The sequence below is a fragment of the Callorhinus ursinus genome, unplaced genomic scaffold, assembly GCF_003265705.2.
Source record: "Callorhinus ursinus isolate GAN/ISIS: 27379988/994484 unplaced genomic scaffold, GSC_fseal_2.0 scaffold6, whole genome shotgun sequence".
NCBI classification, from domain to species: Eukaryota; Metazoa; Chordata; class Mammalia; order Carnivora; family Otariidae; genus Callorhinus; species Callorhinus ursinus.
In genome coordinates this window covers 52,644,697-52,666,461 of record NW_027397068.1, presented here as the reverse complement: position 1 = coordinate 52,666,461, position 21,765 = coordinate 52,644,697, and the positions used below count along the sequence as shown (strand labels likewise).

At 41.4% G+C, this 21,765-nt stretch overlaps 1 protein-coding gene across 4 annotated transcripts in view; it reads left to right on the top strand.

The window, feature by feature from the left end:
• The window catches only part of MAP3K5 (mitogen-activated protein kinase kinase kinase 5), a 193,967-nt gene that overhangs the window by 141,870 nt on the left and 30,332 nt on the right, over positions 1 to 21,765 (top strand). For all 4 annotated transcript variants that reach the window (XR_012378591.1, XM_025865908.1, XM_073893975.1 and 1 more), the window contains exons 15-21: positions 950 to 1,083; positions 6,560 to 6,687; positions 7,747 to 7,883; positions 8,851 to 8,956; positions 13,775 to 13,932; positions 16,072 to 16,249; positions 16,999 to 17,019. Coding sequence is in view for 3 of the 4 variants with exons in the window: in XM_025865908.1 (XP_025721693.1) it covers positions 950 to 1,083; positions 6,560 to 6,687; positions 7,747 to 7,883; positions 8,851 to 8,956; positions 13,775 to 13,932; positions 16,072 to 16,249; positions 16,999 to 17,019 (862 nt within the window). In the remaining variant the exon portion in view is untranslated. The remainder of the gene's footprint in view (positions 1 to 949; positions 1,084 to 6,559; positions 6,688 to 7,746; positions 7,884 to 8,850; positions 8,957 to 13,774; positions 13,933 to 16,071; positions 16,250 to 16,998; positions 17,020 to 21,765) is intronic.

Sequence of the window (21,765 nt, the reverse complement as noted above, 5' to 3'; positions counted from 1 at the left end):
CATTCTTTCCTGCCCTGTCGCAGATTAGTTGACCATAGAGTTGTGGGTCCATTTCTGGGCTCTCGATTCTGTTCCATTGATCTATGTGTCTGTTTTTGTGCCAGTACCATACTGTCTTGATGATGACAGCTTTGTAATAGAGCCTGAAGTCTGGAATTGTGATGCCGCCAGTTTTGTTCTAAGAAGGAAGTGTATTGACATACAGGCCTACCTGAAGGAGCAAGAAAAGTCTTAAATATACAACTTAATCTTATACTGAAAGGAGCTAGAAAAGGCACAGCAAATAAAGCCTAACGCCAGCAGAAGAAAGGAAATAATAAAGATTAGAGCAGAAATAACTGATATAGAAACAAAAAAAACCCACAGTAGAATGGATTAACAAAACTATTTTTCATTTTCAAAATGTATTTTGGTCTTGGGGAATTGGGAGTAAAGGAAAAATAATCCTTATTTTATCATTGTCAATGCAGAAGACCACAAAAACTTCCTTCTTACCCAAAGCCTTTTTTTCAGTGGCTTTATTCTCTTGGCAGAGTATGAAATACTTGGACAGTATCAAAAACTGAGAAACAAAAGAAAGATCAATTCGATGTAATAAATAGTGATAGACATTATTGCTAATCATACTCATCTCCTGGATCTATGAAAAATAGGATTTAGTGGATAAAAAAATCCAAGTGGACTTTTGAAGAAGCACTTTCCTGGATTTAAATACATAGTCCCTACTGTGTTCGTAGCATTTGTGAAAACATGAACATACTATCTGCTTTATGTTGAGAGTGTCCAGTTTTTGGCTCTTGAAGCTGCTGCTTCGAGCTTCATCATGTTGTTTTGCTTGTTAAACCGATTTGATAAAATAAGGGAAGATGCTCATGGAAAAAGTTGATGTTTGAAATGTAGAATGCAACTCACATTTTAATCTTCTGTTCCCCCATTTTCCCTTTTGTAGTATGACTACGAATATGATGAGAATGGTGACAGAGTCGTTTTAGGGAAAGGCACTTACGGGATCGTCTACGCAGGCCGAGACCTGAGCAACCAGGTCAGAATCGCTATAAAGGAAATCCCAGAGAGAGATAGCAGGTACGGTAATTGTGGCTAATAAAAGCTGTTTTCAACGTACTTTGGGTTGTTTATGGCGTTTTAGACAATGTTTTGGTGATATTCTAATTAATGAAACTGTCTGAAAACTCCAGTGTCTTAATCAGCCCCCTCAGAGGTTTAGCTGCTGCATGAATCAGTGACTCAGGCACAGCCCTCTGGTGGGGAAGGGCAGCCTCTCCGAGGTGACAAGGACTGGACTTCTGAAGAGTAGGAAAGACAATGGCCTGTGCGTGTTGGGCTCAATTGTGTCAGAGAATGGTTGATTTATTAGACAGTTAGATGGGGAGTAAGCAGGATCAGTAATGGTTTGAACCCCACAGGTTCCAGTGTCCTGTTTCACACCCAAGGAGCTTGGGAGTCATCCCTCCATCTTAACAAGTGGAAAGCTGACCAAACTAAGACCAAACTAAGAATTCTCGGATCCGCTGGAGAAGTGGAAGTCACAGGCCAAGCCACTGCCCCAAATTTGGAGGGAGAGTTATGGGGGGGGGGCACACTTTTGTGAGTTTTGCCTCCAAAAGCCCTACCAGACCCTCACAGTGATATTGGAGAAAAATCCCCCCATGCTCTGGCAGGGGGAAAGGGGAGAGGAACCATTTTGAAATATGCCACAGTTCTGTTCTTCCTGACGAGGCCTGACCTCAGAGAGACTATTTTTACCAGGGCCTAACCTATGAGAGTGTTATCAGAGCCTAACCAGCTGGGGGGAAGGAAATACCCAACTCCTGCCCACTGCAGCCCTCCTGCCCCAGCTGTGGGAGGAGGGAGACTGCAAAGCATGTGTGAGGCTCCCAGGCCAGGGGCACAGGCCCTCGAAGAGACTGAGACATAAGCATAAGATTATAGAATGCTTCCCCTCCTGGGATTCCTTTTACCTAATACATCATGCCTGACTTTCAGCAAAAATTACAAAGCATACCAAAAGACAAAAACACAGTTTGAAGCAAGCATCAGAACCAGACTCCAATATGGCAGGGATGTTGGAATGATCAGACCAGGAATTTAAAATAAGTTGAATATGCTAAAGGCTCTAATGGATAAAGTAGACGGTGTACAAAAATAGAGGGAGTGCAAACAGAGATGGAAATCCTAAGTCAGAACCAAAAGAAGTGCTAGAGATCATAATCACTAACAAATGAAGAATGCCTCTGATGGGCTGGACACGGGCCCCTCTCTGAGCTTGAGGATATGTCCATAGGAACTTCCAAAACTGGGGTGTGTGGGTGGCTCGGTTAAGCATCTGGTTCTCAATTTCGGCTCAGGTCATGATCTCAGCGTTGTGAGACCATGTCCCCTCAGGTCCGCTTGTCTTTGGCCACGGTGACAGGGTTACACGGTCGGCTTTCTTCAGAAAGGATACTCCCCTGAGTTCTCTGGGCCGTCTGTCCACCCAGCCTCTCCACTTGTAAGTTGCCAGGTTAACGTGGCCAAAACGGAACTGTGGGTTTTTACCCCCAGCTGTATTCCCTGCCTCAGTGAAGGTTATCTCATCCATCAGCTGCGCAGGCCAGACCTTAGGACTCCTTCAGAGTCCTCGCTCTCACTCGATACCGCCCGCATCAGTAAGTCATACCGTTGTCTCGACTGCTGTAACACGTCCGCAATCTCCCGTTCTTGCCCATCACCACGGCTGCACGTCCAGCCTAAGCCTTCAGGTCTCTCACGCGGGCTCCTTATCGTAACCACCCGGCAACTAGTCTCTGCCTTCACTCTTTCCTCTCCCCCTACTCCAGCCTTCCTCAGAGAAGCCACAGAGACCTCTCTGAAGTGGAAATCGCATCATGTCACTGCTGCTTGAAACCCTTCAGGGAAGCTTATTGTAACCAGCACAAAACCCCGAGCCCTTAGCACAGACCTCTGCCTCCCTCTGTGGCCCCACCTCCTCCCCGGCAGCCACACCGGGGCTCATTCCAGAGAACTCAGCAGGATTGCCTCATTTCTGTCAGTTCTCAGTTCAGACTTTCAGCCAGCAGACGGGCCTGCCTTATCTCCCCCATGCTGAAAACCACATCCTCCCAGTGTCCCAGGTCCCAGCTCTTTTTGCCTTTCCATCCTTAGTGCGTGACTTTCCCTAGAGGCCACTTTGCCTCCAGCCTCCATATCTGCATTTGAGGTAGGAGGAAGAAAAAAGACAACAAACTTTCCCAGAAACATCCAGAGTACTTTCCCCTCTGTTCCATTCACTGAGAAAGTGACCACCCTGAACCCGAAGGGAGGCTAGGGACTCAATAGCTTTTTAGCTGGCCCTTTGTTTCCTGAAACAAAATCCTACAAAGAGGGAAGGACAGATGTGAGGTAGGCAAACAGCTATTGCTGTCTGCCCCACGGGTGGTTTTCATTTTATTTTCTGTGATGTTGTTGCAGAGTTTCCTCTTGGTTAATCGGTGAGACATAGTTATGAATAATAACTCTCATGAGATGATGATAGAACTTATTAACGCAATACCCAGGGTAATATATATCAATTTGTCATATTAAAAATTTTGTTAAATATTCCTATAGGTTCTTAAGTAACACATACATAGATTCTGAAACAATATAAAATTTAAAGGGCTTAGCACTATCCAATTACTGCAGCCAACCCACCGATCTTTAGCAACGTCACTCCCCTCCCACCAGCAGATGAATTTAAGTAGGTAGTTGGAAGCAAACCACTTTCAGAATCCCCTTTGTAACTTAAGTTTATTCAGCTGCCAGTGGGCATACACAAAGCACATCGACACCAACAAAGGTCCTGTTCTGTAGCAATGCATTTGGCAGAATGTGGGTTGTTTGAAAACACTCGCATGACAAGTGCTTCTCTTGAACACCTGGTTCCGGGCATCTCCTTGTTACCTATAAAAGCAAAAGTGAAGTCTCTTGTGTTATCGTGAGAGTCAACGCACAAAGTTGTTTTCATCTATGTGCCCTGGAGAGGTTTTCAGGGTGTGTGTAAAAAAGACAGCAGTTAGAAAGGACAATTGCTAAGGTAATAGGATGCATGTGAATAATGCATGATCCAGCATCTACGACACATGGCCATCTGGAAAGATGGATCATAGCAACAAAAACAGTTGCTTCTGTGTTTTCCTTCACACTTTAAAAACACTTCGTTAGAGAATCAGAGTAGTTGTAGGAGAGAAGTGGGGGTGGATTCCTAATCTGTCCCAACTCGTTGTTCATCTCAGGTTGGCTTCCTTCTCTAACGTTCTACACATACCTGAACTATTTATTTAGATCAGCTTTTCTCTACCCTGCTGCATATCAGAGCCAACTGGGGCACTTTAAAAAATACTGATGCTCAGGCCTTACCCCCCGAAATTCTGGAGTGGGTCGTAGGCATTATTTTTTAAAAAATCCTTTCAAGAGATGAGATGTCCAGCCAAGGCAGGAAACCACTGGTGTGGATGGACGTAGTGGGAATTTGACTCAGAGAAGGTGCTCTGGAAACACATATGGATTAATAATTTTTCAAAGCTAAATATATATAAGTAACTCTGATTATCTATACCATTTCTTCTTTCCACTGTCACAGCTAATAGAGAAGAAATAAGATTTTCTTGTCATTCCCATAGATAAGCATTGCTTATTGACTTGAACAAATTAGAATTTCATGCTCATTCGGTGCTTGGCACTTAACCTTTCACTTAGTGAGAATTTCTGAGTGTTACTAATCAATTTCATATTGGAAAAGAGTTCTTATTCTTAGCTAGGTTGAATCCTGACTATGATTGTAACTTTTAAGCTATCATCTGGTTACATAATGGAGGGCACAGGGGAGTGGCATATTTCCTTTTCTAGGATCTTATATTTAAATATCCATAATTGATTTGCAATAGAGGGTCAGGAGGTGGGAGCCCTTTGGCTCATCATAAACTGAATTAATCACTTGCTTCGGATTATTTAGTAATTTTAATGCCCTAAATCTGTAGAATAGACCCAATATTTGCTACTAATTTATCTCATGCATATCGAGAGCAATCTTATTAACTAATGTTAATAAAGTGTATTAAACACCATAGAAGAAGTAACTTGCAAATGTCCTGAGACTCATAACCTAAGTATCTTATTGGTAACACCATATACCCGTATTTCTCATATTGTCTCAGTTACCAAAATGGAGCTGTCTCTAACTGATATCCTGTTAAGGGATTCAGGTTAATACCTACCTTTATAGTTCCTAGAGCAGTTCTAAAGAAAAATAAAACAAGTAAAAGAGCTAAAATACAAGCTAATTTTTTGCTGTTGTAGGAAGCATTCTGAGTAATATTTCAAAGATTATAAAAGTTTGTTTAAATGAATTTGGATTTTTGTAACCTCCTAATTGCTTTAGCTTTGTAGCTTACCCTGAAAAGCTTCATGAAAATATCATTATACAATACTAACCAGTTCTAGTATTTGTCATTGGCATTCAAAAAAATCCATTCTGTTTACATGGATTTGCCATCGTAAGATCTAAGTATTTCTTGCACGTAACACCAAAACAAATAATGAGGCGTCAGGTTTGTAGTGTGTGGTCTAGTCGTTAGTGCCTTTCACACCTGTAACCTCCACTGTACAACAGAAAAAAAATTAGAGAATAGCTTTCAGTCTCTAACACCCTACCATGGTTAGTTATAAAATACTCATTTTAATATAAGTATATAATAGTAATATTCAAGGTTGCTAAGAGTCTAGAAGCTGTATAGTACTTCAAATAATCATCAAGAGGGTTGTTGTTTTGTCTGTTCCAGAGATATAAAACACTTTCACTGTATAATCTGATAAAGCGACATACTTCAAGTATGTAATTTTGAAAGAAACCAGATGGTTTAATCCTGGTCTTTCAGCATGGTGGCATGGGTAGGATGAGGTAAAAAAAAAAAATCATGATATATTAGAACTGATGGGCCCAGTAAAATGAGGATTAGGAGCTCAAGGCTTAGGATATAAATGGTTTTATGTTTCCTACAGAAGAGTTGCCCGGCCTTTTAGTAAGTTCTGGAATGAAAATGAAAGTGATTTGTAATTTTTATCTTCCAGGGAAGGAGTCTCCTGGAATAGTAGAGTTATGTTATGAGGCCAGTGGAATAGAAAGTCAGTGAGATAATGTGGGTGCATTCAGTTTTCCTGGACTAATATCTTAGCTCTGTCGTTTACGAGCTTTAAGATCTTGGACAGGTTACTTATCCTCTTGGTGAATCAATTTCCTCATCTGTAAAATGGGCATCTTAAAAGTACCTTCTCCTGGGGTTGTTGTGAGAAATGAGTTAATATATACAATAGGCTCAGATCAATGCCTGACACATTACCCCTCAGACCCTACCTACCACCGCTTCAACTTCACAGAATTTATGTTAAATAAGCACTTTAGATAGTCATATTTTACTTTACATGTGGACATATATTTAGCTGATGTTTTCAATTTGTATTGCTTACATTTATACACTAAAATCTGGCTACACAATTGGCTCATCAACATTTGCATGTCTTTTAGATACTCCCAGCCCCTACATGAAGAAATAGCATTGCATAAACATCTGAAGCACAAAAATATTGTCCAGTATCTGGGCTCTTTTAGTGAGAATGGTTTCATCAAAATCTTCATGGAGCAGGTCCCAGGAGGTAAGAGATGTTTTTCTTTCTTTAAAAAGTTTAAATTTTTAGGGGCTTGAAGAGGAGCACAATTGAATGGGATTTACTAGTTTACAGGTCTTAATTTGTCTAAGTTAAAATATAAATTCGATTATGCTCATTGCAGCATTATTTACAATAGCCAAGATATGGAAACAACCTAAGGGTCCACATTGGATGAATAGATAAAGATGATGTGTTTTATATACACAATGGAATATTATTCATTCGTAAAAAGGAGTGAAATCTTGCCATTTTCAACAACATAGATGGACTGTGAGGGCATTATGCTAAGTGAAATAAGTTTTACAGGGAAAGACAAATACTGTATGATCTTACTTACATGTAGAATAAAAAAAAAAACCCAAACAAACAAAAAAAAACAAGCTCATAAATAACAGAGAACAAATAGGTGGTTACCAGAAGGAGGGGGAGGGGTGGGCAAAATGGGGGAAGAAGGTCAAAAGGTATGAACTTGCAGTTATAAAATATGTAAGTCCTGGGGATGTGATGTGCAGCATGGTGACTAGAGTTAACACTCCTGTATTGTGTATTTGAAAGTTGCTAAGAGAGTAAAACATAAACGTTCTCATCACAAGAAAAGAATGTTCTTGTAACTATGTGTGGTGACAGGTGTTAATTAGACTTACTGTGGTGATCATGTTGCAGTGTATATAAATATTGCATCATTATGTGGTACACCTGAAACTAATATAATGTCGTATGTCAATTATACCTCAATAAAATTTTTTTTAAATTAGACATGTGACATCAGCTTGCAGTTTATTAGGAGACGATAAAAGTATGCTGAACCATTTTAGTATCAATCATTGTGACTTGGATTAAAGTTAGGGACTGAGTGGCCTTTTATTTTGACTATTTGATAATGAGCATCTTCAGAGCATATGAGAGCCCAAGCGTCTAGTAGTCTACTTCCTGGGCCACCAGGAATAACCAATAAATGTTAGCTTAAATTAATGTTCTGCTGTAAACATGCTTGGAAGAACTAATTTGATAAGATTTTATCCACCGATTCTCCCTACTTTACAGGAAGTCTTTCTGCTCTCCTTCGTTCCAAATGGGGCCCATTGAAAGACAATGAGCAAACAATTGGCTTTTATACAAAGCAGATACTTGAAGGATTAAAATACCTCCATGACAATCAGATAGTCCACCGGGATATAAAGGTAGGATGCACTAGGATTCATGTTTGCAAGTTCCTTGGTAGGTAACTGTTTTCTTCGCAAAAGTCATACTGTGTTATGGGGATTAATTTAGAATTGTGAATAAATAAAGCTTAGAGATAGCAGAAATACAAGCTACTACCTCCTCTGCTCCAAGTCAGTTATTGATATTCATGCCTTATCTCTTCTCCTCAATGAATAAACCTCTCAACCATGTTCAGCCAAGAAAGATTGAGCTTCCACTGCACACCTGACACTGTTTTAGGTGCTCTCGGGAGGAGGCACAGCAGGACAAAATTGGACAGGATAGGGTCCCTGCTCCTGAGGCGCTCACAGGTTGCTCAATCTTTGTATCCTTGCCCAGGGTAGCTACTCAGTAAATATCTACTACATCAATGGATGAATGATTAGGAGGGAGGGGAAAAAAAAAAAAAAAAAAAAGATTCCCTCTTCTGACAAGTATCACCTACTCGCTTTTAGAACTAAAATTAAATAACTTATTTGATTCCCTTTAAAAAGAGAAAATTCAGAACTAATAAATTTCTGACAAAGGCAGAACTATGGAAAGGAAGTTACTATTACTATCCCCAAATCAACCCAGCTCTCGTTGATTTGCCATATCCCTAAATATTCCAGGAAAAGAAGAACAACAGCAGAAAATAAAATAAAATGACTAGGAAGTCATGAATACCTTAGTTATCACACACAGATAGCCCCTACGGTTTGCAAACCACAGCAAGCGCTAGCCAGGCACCTGTTAGGACCTTGTGGCCTGAGTTAGCAGGTTGTGAAGTGATAATATGTAAACAAAAACGGTGTCAAGAATTCACTCTCGAGGTTAACTATTAATGAAGAGCGCAGAGTGAGTCCTTGTTTGCTCTAAGGATACCTTTTCTTATTGGACTTACGAGCCAACCACAAACAGTAATGGAAGAAAGAACATTTTTGATTCAAGTCTTTTGTTCTCTAGGGCGACAATGTGTTGATTAATACCTATAGTGGTGTTCTCAAGATCTCAGACTTCGGGACATCAAAGAGGCTCGCTGGCATAAACCCATGTACTGAAACTTTTACTGGTATGTTTTGGCAGTGATGATACAGATCTTATGTAATTAAAGAAATAATTGCTGCATTAGAGCCTAATGTGAGAGATAAAGTCAGTCTGGGTTCTCACAGACATTAATGTGAGTGTATTTTGATGCTCATTGAAAAATGTTATGCAGAATTTGATCTGGCTCTTTTCTCATCTTGTATTTCTATGATTTGCTCAGTCTCCTGCTTAATGCCACTGAAAAATTTTTTTTTTTAACTCTCAACTTGTTTTCCCCTTCGTGTCATTACTTCTCTCCTGGTTGGCTATAACCACTATAAACCTGACAAGATTTTTTTTTTTAAACATGTTTTTAGCCCAACATCTCTGTGATTCTTACTCATACCTTAATCACTTCCCATTTGAACTATGAGTTCCTAATCTGTTTACTCCCTGTGGCCTATTTCCTACTCACAATATAAATAACCCGTAGAATTTCAATTCAGAAAGAGGAAGTGACTCACCAACTCAGAATTGGGGTGGGGAGAGAGCATGCCTGAGAATTAGGCAATCCAGCCACCAAGCTACCTCTGAACAAAGTCCTGCGGGAGTGGAGACAAAGTGATTGCCAAAAAGGTAACAAGAGGAAACCAAGGCTCAGAGAGATGACTGACTGCCCCACAGTTACAGGAAGGCACCTGGAGCTTTGACTCTGGTCTCCACTAGAAATTCTTACCACTCAACTCTGCTGATTCTCACGAAGTGCTAAGGCCTTGTTATTATCATCAGAGAAAGAGTAATTTAAAGGTAATGAATAATCTGTAGTCTAACATAAAGCAAGATGGCCAGATATCCCCCATTTCTGAATTCTGTGAGGTCGGTGGTGGTACCTCAGTTTTGCAGATGAGGAGATTGAGAGAGAGAAGAGAGGTCACAGCTAGAGGTCACAACACCTTGTAAATGATAGAACTTGGATTTTTAATCTACCCTTTGCTCTTTGCTTTGACCTTCTTGCTCTAGTCCATCTTCCTCTCCACCTTGCTGATGTAGCTGTTCTGGTAGCCTGGAAGGGGAAAAGGAGAGAGAGAAATTCTGTAAATTTTCTCCTCAGAACATTCAGTCAATAACACCTCTGACCCAATTCCTACACTCACAGCAATGGGTCTTTCAGGGCACAGCATTAAACACATTTAAATTGTATTTTTTTGAACAAAATTAATTCCAACCTACTAGTAACTTTAAATGTCTTTCCATTTCTTTCCTCATACTCTCTCAATTTGGCAAGAGACATTTTAAATGTTGCCAAGACTCGGTAACTTCTGATGGGAGAATCCCTACTTTCGGACATTTTATTTGGGCAAGATGTTAATTTAATGTCTTCTGCTTATCCTAAAGACATGTTTGTTTGTTTTTTTAATCCCCAAAGGAGTTGTAGTAAAGCAGTCCTCCCAGAGCCCTTTGTTTGCGTTTCTCACACTGGCCTCACCGGAGTGACGCATGTCACTAATGTGCCTGGTTGGTCTCCAGGGCTGATCAAGAGGACTTGGAGGGGCACACCTTGATCCGCTCATGGCCATAGGCCTCACAGGTGCTCAGTCAACTTCTGATGAACTGACTGGAAAGACATTGATCTGTTTGGTGATTTGCTGAGAGGGAGGGCAGCATCACCCACCATTTACAGAGTGCTTACTAACTACCTGACTGTGTTAAGTGCTTTACGTATTTCACTGAAATTCATATATCAGCTCTAATTCTTTGGAATCAGTATCCCAATTTACAATGCAAAATTAAGGTTCAAAGAGGTTGAATAACTTGCCCAAGGTCATAGTGCTAGTATGTAATAGGGCTACAATTTAAACTAGACCTAACATGCCAAATGGAACTAATTATCTTCTCCCCAAACCTGTTCCACCCACACTCTTCTCCCTCTCAGTTGATGGCCACCCAAAACTTAGAGGGATCCTTGGTGCCTCTCTTTTCTCGCACCCCAACCCAATCCACAAGGAAGCCTACTGGCTCTACCTTCAGAAGGTGTCCAAAACTGGACCACTCCTCGCTGCCTCCACTCTGCCACCCTCCGCTCTCAACTGCATCACCTCCAAAGCCTGTTCTCCTTGCTTGGGCTCTTGCCTCCTACTGTCTACTCTTAACACTGCAGCCAGAGTGGTCCTTTTAAAACATAAATCAAGCCCTGTTACTCAGAGACTTTAGTGGCTTTCTGTTCCTTTCAGAGCAAACAAATGCCGAAGTCCTAATATGGTGGACAAGGCTCTGACCTGATTCCGAGTCCATTACCTTTTAGACCTCATTTCCTACTCTTAGCCCTTGCTCCCTCTGTGCCAGAAACACTGGCCTTCCTGCATTTCCTTCATTGTACCATGCCTCAAGGCCTTTGCACATGCTCTTCCTTCTGCTAGTAACACTATTCTCCCAGCTATCTGCGTAGCTAAATCCCTCTCCTTTCAAGTTTTATCTTAGATGTCATCTCAGCGAGCCTACCATGACGGCCCTATTGATGGGGCAGCCCTCCCTGGACACTCTTGATCCCCCTTCCCTACGTTTGTTTGTGTGTGTGTGTGTGTGTGTGTGTGTGTGTGTGTGTGCCATTGACACATCACTTTCTAACATACTATATAATTTACTGATTTATTATGCTATACTTTAATGTCTGTCTCCCATTGCAAAAAATGCAAGCTCTATGAGCCCAGGATTTCTGCTTATTCCACTGCTATATTCTAAGTGTCTGGCCCACAGTAGGCACTTGATATAAATCTGCTGAATGAATGAGTGGATTAAGTGGGATGTCAAAGTTCACACTTTTAGCCACTAAATTGTAGTGGTTTCATGGGTGATTGCAATTCTAAAGATTATTTTAAAGTAATTTTTTAAAACTTTGGAATGAAGCTATATAAGGTATGGATTTTAGAGTCAATACTCTTGTTTTCCTTAGGCTAATGTACAGATTGGCTTGTGTCTTCATTATCTAGCTCTGTAAATCTCTTTATATAAAATATTATATGTCATAATAAAGAGAGCAGATATGAATACATAACTAAACCTTTTTTTTTGGCACTTGCTCTGTGGAGGATAATTAAACACAACTAGCAGATAGGGCTCTTCGAAATATTATCTGATACATAGAAACATTGCATAATGTGTTAAGATTTTACTTGAATTGTTCAATTTTTAAAGTTCACTATATTTTAATCAGTTGTAATTTCTACTCAGATATTAGTACAACTTAAATTCTCTCATCAATTCTATTTTAGAATACAAGAAAAACCGAGTGGTAGACTTAAACATGTATTTTCTAAAAGACCATTGGATTTTATTTACATCATAAAAAAAAAAAAACCCATCCAGTCACTCTAGTTCATCATCTAAAAATAAAGAAATCATAGCAATTTTCTCCTAAGGGTAGGTGATTTGAGGAATGTAGTTACCTTACCCTTGGCCAGGTAAAATGCTTCCCTCTAATAGTGTTGCTGATTTAAGCCGACAGCAGACATGTACAGTCATATGTGAACTTGAACATGAGCTCCTGCCACATAATAATGAGAGCCGGAGGATAACCTGGCAAGATGCCAATACTTGACAAAAATAATATACTTTTATTTGGTCTTTTGAACAACAAACAGCCAGTTTCTAGCCTATGTTGGTGGGCTTCCTAGGAGCAACTTAGAGGAATGGTACAGAGCAGTTTCACCTATAAATCATGCATGAGGCGTTCATAAAAGGTGTCTCTATTTATCAAAATGTCTGTCAGTTTGGTTATGAATCAGAAAATACTGAAGTAGCTCTTTTAGCAAATGCCTCAGGATTTGAAATACTTGAATATGGCATCTTGGATGAGTTCCTGTTTGCTGATTCTATCATTTGTATGAGTCTATCAGTAGCAGGGGATGTGGCAATAATCTGTTCCTGTTCACACTTCTGACTCATTGTTGGATTTGGGGGAATCATTCGAGGGGGTATTAGAAGCCAACTCAGCCTCTCGCTCAAGCCACTGAGACAACTGCCGTTGGGTGTTTATCTGAGATATACCAGACCAGAGCTAGAGCCAAACATTCTTGGCTCCCCGTTTAGTGTTCTTTCCATCATACCACGCTCTTCAACTCTCTGATTCCATGTAGCCTTTTAAATCTCCTATGTTTCATTGTATTCTTCTTCACTCTGTGCCTGATGATTTGTCTGTAGCGATGGCTCCTGACCTGTCTTTGATCCATTAAACCTGTTATTCCATGGACCACAGGCACACAGCAGAAGCCATATATATTTGATTTACAGAATAAAATAAACCAAAAAATGACTTACATAATTTTTAACAATGGCTTTTAGAATCTTCATGCTTTTGTGATTTAGAAATAAGAATCAAAACAGAAGAATTAAGCACTCAATTCAGAAATTGAGAAATATAGATCTAGGAAGAATGGATGATTGACCTAGACTTTTCCTGCAAAGATTAGAAGTATACATAATAGGAATCTTCACGTATTTGAAAAACTAATTGCAAAAAGTGTGTGTTGATATATTCTCTGTTGTTTTCAAATGACTCATTCTTAGAAGTTTCTAAGAGGTCCCAATAAAATGATGCCTCATTTATACTCTACTGTCTAGGAGATGAGAAAGTATCTATTCATGACCAGATCATGTTGGCAAGCTATTCTTACATCCCTGATAAAATGCACTATAATAACTGCTATCTCCACTTTTATTAATGACAGAGAAAACTGGAACTCAAGAAAGATGAAATATTAAGACCTGAATCATGCTTCTAAAGTTGTCTTATTTATGTGGACAATTAAAGCTGTCATTAGATGTTCATCTGTTTTCTCAAGTGGAAGTGTGTTTGAATTATCCCCAGGTACCCTTCAGTATATGGCACCAGAAATCATAGACAAAGGTCCACGAGGCTACGGGAAAGCAGCAGACATCTGGTCTTTGGGCTGCACCATCATCGAAATGGCCACAGGGAAACCACCTTTTTATGAACTGGGAGAACCACAAGCAGCTATGTTCAAGGTCACATTTCATATGTCTTAAATGTCTTAAAAACCATTGGATAAAGCTATTGGATGTTCCGTGTATGTGTATGATATTTTTTTAGGCAAAAGGGAAGTAGCCTAAGTAAGCACATTGAATGTGCTCTCAGAACTCAGTGAAGTCAAGAAGATTCACTCCCCTCCAAGTCAGTGCGTATGCCTCATACTGAGGATCTCCCTGCCTTAGATTTCTCAGCTATCAAGTGAGATTCCATGTAACTTTGTCTAACCGCCTTTTCACAATGCAGCATAAATAACGATTGGAAGTGGGATGACGATTTAAGCTCTTTGGGAAATAGTCTGGAAATCTTCCATGGAGGGAGATATAAGGACATTTTTACTTCATTTAAGTATTAAATCAAAGCAATATTTTCCTTCTCTATCATAAGAGTTTGGAGGCTCCATTAAGAAAGGGGTGGGCAGTAATTGCTATTTTAAGGGTGCCAGTCGTATTCTTATTATAGCTACTCTTCTAGCCACTTACTTTGCCTTTCATTCGTAACTCTCCTGGGAGGGGGAAGCAGCCCACCTCCCAAAATAGGGAGCACTGAATATGGAAATAGGGCTGACAGAGCCCAGGGGCCACAGCCTCGGAGTCCAGGGACTGAGCAAAGCAGTGACCTGCCCTGAGTCCCTGCCGGCCCCACCTGTCCTCGCCTGCCACACTGCCAAGCCAGAGGAAGGTTCAAACTGAGCCCCTGTTTCCCAAGAAGTAAAGCTCACCCATCTGCTGTTCTCTAAGGCAGAAGACTTCCGATGAGAATTTGTGATTTCTTTCCCTGCCGCGGACAATGTTTCTATCACTTATTCCGCTGTGAATAGCCTCTCTCATGAGGGGCCATGTGTCACATACCTTCTGCTTGTGTAGGAAACTTGGCTTCCCTTCAGCTTGAAAATGATCTGATGGGATACCGCTGATACAGAAATGAGGACTGTAACCAAACTGGAAGGGCAATGAGAGCTGCTAAGAGAGCTGCCTTTCTCGATATAAATGGGTATCTTTCTCTTCTTGGTCAGTGTTTCAAGTTTTCACCCATCTCTAGGATTTCACTCTGAAATGCTGCTCTATTACCCGTCGGTGTAGGGATTATTATACAATATGCTTTAGAAGAGATGACATAGACTCTAGCACTGATTTACAGTGTTTGAATCTAGGCTTCAACACAGTCAGACTCTTTGATGACTTTGGGCAAATTGCTTAACCCTCTTGTACCACATTTTCCTAATCTGTAAAATGGGTATAAAAATAGTACCAATCTAATAAAGGTTTTTTGAGACGTGTATGAGATAATATGTGCAAAACACTTAGAATAGTGTCTGACATATAGTAAAGGCTATATAATTACTACAAATAACTGTATATTATTGTTTATATAATAATACACTTTTATAAGCTACATAATAACAAAAAAAATTTCCTTAGAAAATTTTCTCTACTAACTACATGAAAACATTATTAAAAAAAATATTAGAATGGCAGCAGTGAGAAGAAAATTCTAATTGTTATAAAAATTCTGTGTTTAATTTTAAAGTATCTCTTTGTATGGGCAATCTGAGGCAGGAAAAATATTCAGGACTCACAGCATAGGGGAAAGAACACAGGCTTTAGGCCAGACAAATTAAGGTTTGAATCCCAGACCTGCCTTTCTAGGATGGATCACTCACTCCTCTGAGACTCATTTTTGTCATTGTTATAACAGGGATAATATTTAATCCACTGGGTTGTTGGGAGTATTCAGTAGAATTCATAAATCAAAAAGCCAAGCACAGTTCCTGGCACATAGCTTTTATGGTCAACACAACGGTCTCAGTTAAAAATCTCTTTCTTGCGTGCCAGTGTGCTAACGTGTCCTAAAGTGTCAAGGACTGAATTCTTTCTTCATAGTGCTGTCTATGGTCTTAACATAATTGCTTGGTGTATGTCACTGATAAAGTTACAAAAACACTCTGGAAACTTTCTATAACCTAGAGGGGAAAAAAAAATCCTATCACAGTTTGAGGAAAGGCATGAGTCTGTAGAATATAGTAAAGGATTTTGTTGTGCTAGGGGACCAAGTTTTCGATCCTGGAGCTCATGTGATGAGATGGTCACTCAGAAGCTACATGTGTTGTGTCTTAGGTGGGAATGTTTAAAGTCCACCCGGAGATCCCAGAGTCCATGTCAGCAGAGGCCAAGGCATTCATACTGAAGTGTTTTGAACCAGACCCTGACAAGAGAGCCTGTGCTAATGACTTGCTTGTTGATGAGTTCTTAAAAGTTTCAAGCAAAAAGAAAAAGACACAACCTAAGCTTTCAGGTATGTGGATACGGGTCAGAGTCACTAAGCCCTAAGCTTTTAAGATGAAAGATTTTTCCAGAAGTAAAGTAATCTGCTTATAGATGTCACTGGAAATTGGTGTAAACATTAGCACAATGTGCTTAAGGCATTCAGTTTTGGTATCAGGAAGCTGCCTCACCATCAATTTCACGAATGCTAGGACCTCATACATAATAGTCTTTCATCACCTGGTTAGTCTGTAGGTCCTATATCAGCATCTATAGCAATCTCACATCACTGATACAGAGGTTAAAGTGTTAAAAGGGTGAAATATAGCCTTTTCGAGCTGAAACTCTAAATCACCACTGATGGGCTACGGAGCTGTTATGGAGCCGTTAAAACTTCCAAGCCATCCAGATTCTATGTTCTTTTAATTTGAGGAAAATACCTATTGCCTCTTAGAGGATATCTTTCTGACTAACTAACCTCCTGCAAAATGAAAGAAAGAAAAAAAAGAAAAGAAAAGAAGATTGCCAGTTATAAATAAAACAGCAGTGTAAAAATATAAATTGTCTTTTGCAATAATTTCCATAACTCATTTCAGAAAGGAAAAGCAAGTAAATGATCCCTTTGTTGTTGACATTTTTGTGTTTATTTGGGATGAGGGTAGACAGATTGAATTTTTCCAAAGGACATTGATCCCATTTCAAGCATCCACTTTTTTGTTATCTCTTTTTAACAACAAACCCAATGTGTACTTATGTTGCTGTTTGCTCTTCTTCCCACAGCCCTTTCAGCCGGATCAAATGGTGAGTTCATTTTTGTATTGCCCATTGAGCTGAAGTTTGGTGTATCATCGTGTGATAAGCTCTAGATTTCCCATTTAAAAAGCCTCATCCTCTGCTTTTTGCCTCCATGGGAGGCCCCCGGGTACCAAGGATGTGTGCAGCTGCAAGCCTGGCTGGGCTCATTCCTTCAGAACCCCCTCTCCTCCCTAGGAAAGCAAAAACAGATGTGCTAACTCAATTAGCAGCTAAAATCCCATTTATGATTGTTCTTAGGTGTTACAGAGCACTTCGTGCCTCCTGTTAATTAAGACTACAAACGATAAACCTGGTCTTACCTCTCCTAAATGAATGCAAACTTCAGGACTCTTCCTTTTCTAGGGGTCTTTACAGGTCATATACAGCTTCTGTCCAGAGGAGAGGCCACTGCCCGACCTCGAGGGGCCCCCACCTTCAACAGCTACCCTCGGCTCCCCTCAAAGGAGGAGTGGGAGGATGATGAGGAGGAGGACCTCCTTCCCTCATAGGGGGACGTGACTTGTCCAATACTGGACTGCTCTCCATTGCCACACAGAGACCCAGAGAATTAAGTAATTTGTTTTAACCTAATAAACACTTGTTGTGCATCCACTGTGTGCACAGGAAATATGCTAGGCCCTGAATATATAAGGATGAGAAAAGTATAGTTCCTGACCTTAAGAAGGTTGTTGTTCTTGTAGGGGAGACAAGGAATAAATCCACGACACTGTCATGTAATTTAGTCAGTCCAGAGGGAGTCGCGGATGGGGAGTGGGGAGCCAGGTGAGGTCAGTCCTAGAATGAGTGAATGCAGTAAGCGTGACACCCCACTGTGCGTGAAGGGAACAGGAGGTGGCTCAGCTCTGCTGGTGCTTAAAATACATGGGGAAGAGTTGAAGCTGGAGGTGGTGAGCAGGAGCATATCCCACAGGACTCCCTATGAGAATTATCAAACAGGAGGGGAGAGCCAGGGAAAGACTTCAATCTGGAATTAAAATCACGGGGTCTGTAATTTTATGATAATAGAAACGTCCTCTGTCTACACTGTCCAAGCCATTAGCCACTAAGCGTATGTGCTATTAAACACTTGAAATGTGGCTACCTTGATTGAAGCACTGAATTTTAATTTTATTGAAGTGTTCATGTAAATAAGCACATGTGGCTAGCAGCTACCATATTGAACAATGAGGCTATTGATGGGTCATTCTGAGAGCTGTGTGAAGAATCGTTTATTTAATAACATTCACTCAGTAACCCTTTAAATCTCTGCTATGCACTTGGCACTCAGAATATAGGGTCTAGGCACTCGAAATATAGGCGTGACTCAGGCCCAAATCTGCCTGCATGGGTCACTTGGAATGTTTGTTAAAAATTAAGATTCCTGGTCCTTCCCAGAATCTAGAGCTATAACCTGGAATGCTATACTTTTAAGTAAACAACCTGAGGACTTTTATGCTCACTAAAGTGTGAGAACCTTTGAGATTTGGGCAATCGGAGCCAGGAGACAAGGTGACAGTTAGGAGGCTGCTGAGCTTTGTCCCCAGATTGTCCTGAACTTGGAGAACCTTGACCGTCTCTGGTGCTCTTGAATAGCTATTAGGATCTGAGGCAGCTCTCATAGTGATGGGAGGAATTTAGAACATTCCCCTTTTCCCAGAGCAGGGACATATCCAATTCCCTGAAGTTAGAGCCATCTCCCTCCCCTAGGCAGAAGCTCCCAGCAATCTGGGACCCACAGACTGGCCATGTGCTCTCTCCCCACTCCAGTCTACCCCTAATAAAGCCCTCTTTTTAGGGAATTCTAGATTCATACCCTTACCCATCAGCTCCCACAAAAGAGCAACAAGAATCACCCTTCCGGAGTGACATTTCCCATCCTCAAAGAAATCCATCCAGCCTCTTTAAGACTCTCCACGGCCAGCCCCACAGCAAAAGGTTTCTTAAGAGTTGACAAGACACGGGGCACCTGGGTGCCTCAGTTGGTTAAGCATCTGCCTTCAGCTCAGGTCGTCATCTCAGGGCCCTGGGATCAAGCCCCACGGTGAGCCCCAAGAGCTTCTCCCTCTTGCTCTGCTCTTCCCCCACTGCTCATGCCCTCTCCCTCAAATAAATAAATAAATAAAATCTTGAAGAAAACATTGACAAGGCATTAGCACACAGGCCAGTGAGTGAACTCCTGCCAGGCTTCTCTCTTACATCTGGAGGCTCCAGTACCTCAACGTATGTGAGCTGGTATCGAGGGACTTGAGACCTCTGTGCTATCCAGAAACCGTCAGCATGCTTCTGTGGTAACAGTTATAACTGAGCTGCTCCCCAGAAAGGCATTACGCTTTCTCACTTACCTGGAAATCTTTTATAACTTGAGAAGCTAGAAATTTCAGGAGTGGATTTCATCCCGTTTCCACCAAGAATGTGCACACTTACCTGCCTTAGCATCCCCTTTTCTCCCCCTTCCCACCCTTACAGAGGAGAGAGCATTCATTTGCCTAAAGAAGGCGAACCCCCAGTTGGCTTCTGGATCCCACGCACCCCTGACTTCTTCAGCTTCCCCCTCTCCAAATAACTCCCACTTACCCATGCTCTAGTGTTTTCTGTCATAAACTGATCTTTCCCCTGAGACTGCACACTGCCTCATTGGCTAACACCCCAGTTTTTTTGCTCCTCTTCCCAGCTTTAGGTCTTGAAGGGCAGTGTCACCCGATCTTCCCCACTTCTTCTTTCCCACCAATCTAGGGTCTGCCCTACATTGTGTCTGGTGCCTGGTGTCACTGACCTTTGAACCTGCCCTGTTCAGGGTCACTAATGAGATCTCTTTGGCCAAATTCTGAATTTACTCATCTTCTCAGTGGCTTTTGGCCCAGATACTCCTCTCTTCTGTTAGCCCTCTCCTCTGTGGGCTTCCATGACGCCCCGTTCTCCTGTTTCCCTCTAGCTTCATGGCTTCTCCTTGTCGTTCTCCTTTGCTGCCTCCCTTTCCTCTAAATATTGGTGTTCTTACGAGAGCAGGTCCTCTGCTCTCTCCTCTTCCCTCCCTAAATTATGTTGTCCTTTGCTTTAAATACCATCTCTAGGCAGGGGACTACTAGGGTTATGCCTCCAGCTCCGTCTTCTCTTCTGAGCTCCAGACTCATCCCATGGCCTTAATGTCTCAAACTGAATGCTCAAATCACAGCCCCTTCCCCACTAAAAATAACTTCCCCTTTAGCCTGTATTCCTCTTCATCTTAGTATATAAGTAGTTCATTCATTCATTCATTTCTTAAGCCAGAAACTTCAGGGTCATTTTTGATTCCTCCCTTTCATACCTTCATTTCAGTCCAGCAGCGAGTCCTGTTGGCTACCCAACAAATATTAGATATCTGGTAAATATATGCTGGATGAATGACTGCATGAGCCCAACAGAGAAGGGTAATCGAATTTAAGATTAAACTTAAAATCTGGTAGAGGAGGGATTCAGGGCTGTGCACACAGGGCATGCAAAATATCTGCAAGTCCCTTTATTTCCTAGATGAGCCATAATGACCCTGGGCACTGGATTTCATCCTTAAACATATACAGTGTTACCTCATGAGACTTCCCTTTAGGCAGTCGGTACCCAGAGCAACCCTAAAATTCACAGGTACGACACAGGCCTTCTCAGTACTGGGTTATCAGATCACATAATGTGGCCAAAAAGCAGGACAAGTCAAATCCTCACTCCCTCTGTCCTTTAGATACACATATGTGCACAGGCACTTATATACAGAAACACGTGATAGAAACTCCTCACCTGGTGGCATTCTAGATAGAATTTAGTCCCAAGAAACAACAGTTTTGTCTTAGGCATGTAAGCGATGCGTGCCTCCATTTCTGCATGGAACATACGTTGAGAGAGGATCACCATTCTATAAGCTGGCAAAGATACACTCACTGGGTCCTAGGGGTCCGCAGCGACCTCCACGGCAGGCCTTTTGTGCCTTCCTTACGAAGATGTTGGCCATTCCACCAAGCCAAGAGAAGGGTGAGAGCTTTCTTCAGCTAGCTTTTTCTACCAGTAGCATTTAGCCTTAAGGGCTTGATACCTAAGAGCAATGCAAGCTGTGCTCCCGTGCTTTAAGTCCATATTTGGCCAAGCTAGCAGATGATGTTTTATCCATTCTGCAATCTATCCCCAGAAGTGCGAAGCGAAACAAAGCACATTCTAGATCTTGAAAACTCCCAGAAGTGTCCTCTCAAATGCAGTCCTCTTTGGGCCCCCTGACGAACCTGTCTCCTCTTAGACAATCTTACTATTATCAGCAAGAGGTTGCTCATTTGCTTTCTGCTAGAGCGGCACTTCCTAAAATCTAGTCCACGAAATGCTGGGTCCATGAGCTGTCCCAGGAAAAAGGGCGTCCCATGGTCAAGTAAATTTGGGCAATGCTGCATGCAGGCACTTTCCCCTGCCATATCTTTTCCGTGTGGCCATTTGCACACCCCTATACATTTAACTAAGGCATTGTGGGGTTAAACTGGTAAACCCAAAACAGCTCTCCCTAGCTTCATCTCAGTTCCTACCTTCTAGTGATTCAGCAGTGCGGCAAATTCAATGACAGCAGGCGGGTCAGCCAATTCATCCTTGGGAGACTTTCTAGTTTACTGATTGCTGGGGAGGTTTCCTCAGAGATGAACTATCCCAGGAAGCTGTATACATCTCTTCTTCCTCCCTACAGTTGAAACCAAAGCGAAGTCTCCCTCTAATACCTGCTTTCTTCACCTGCGCTACAAGTGGGAT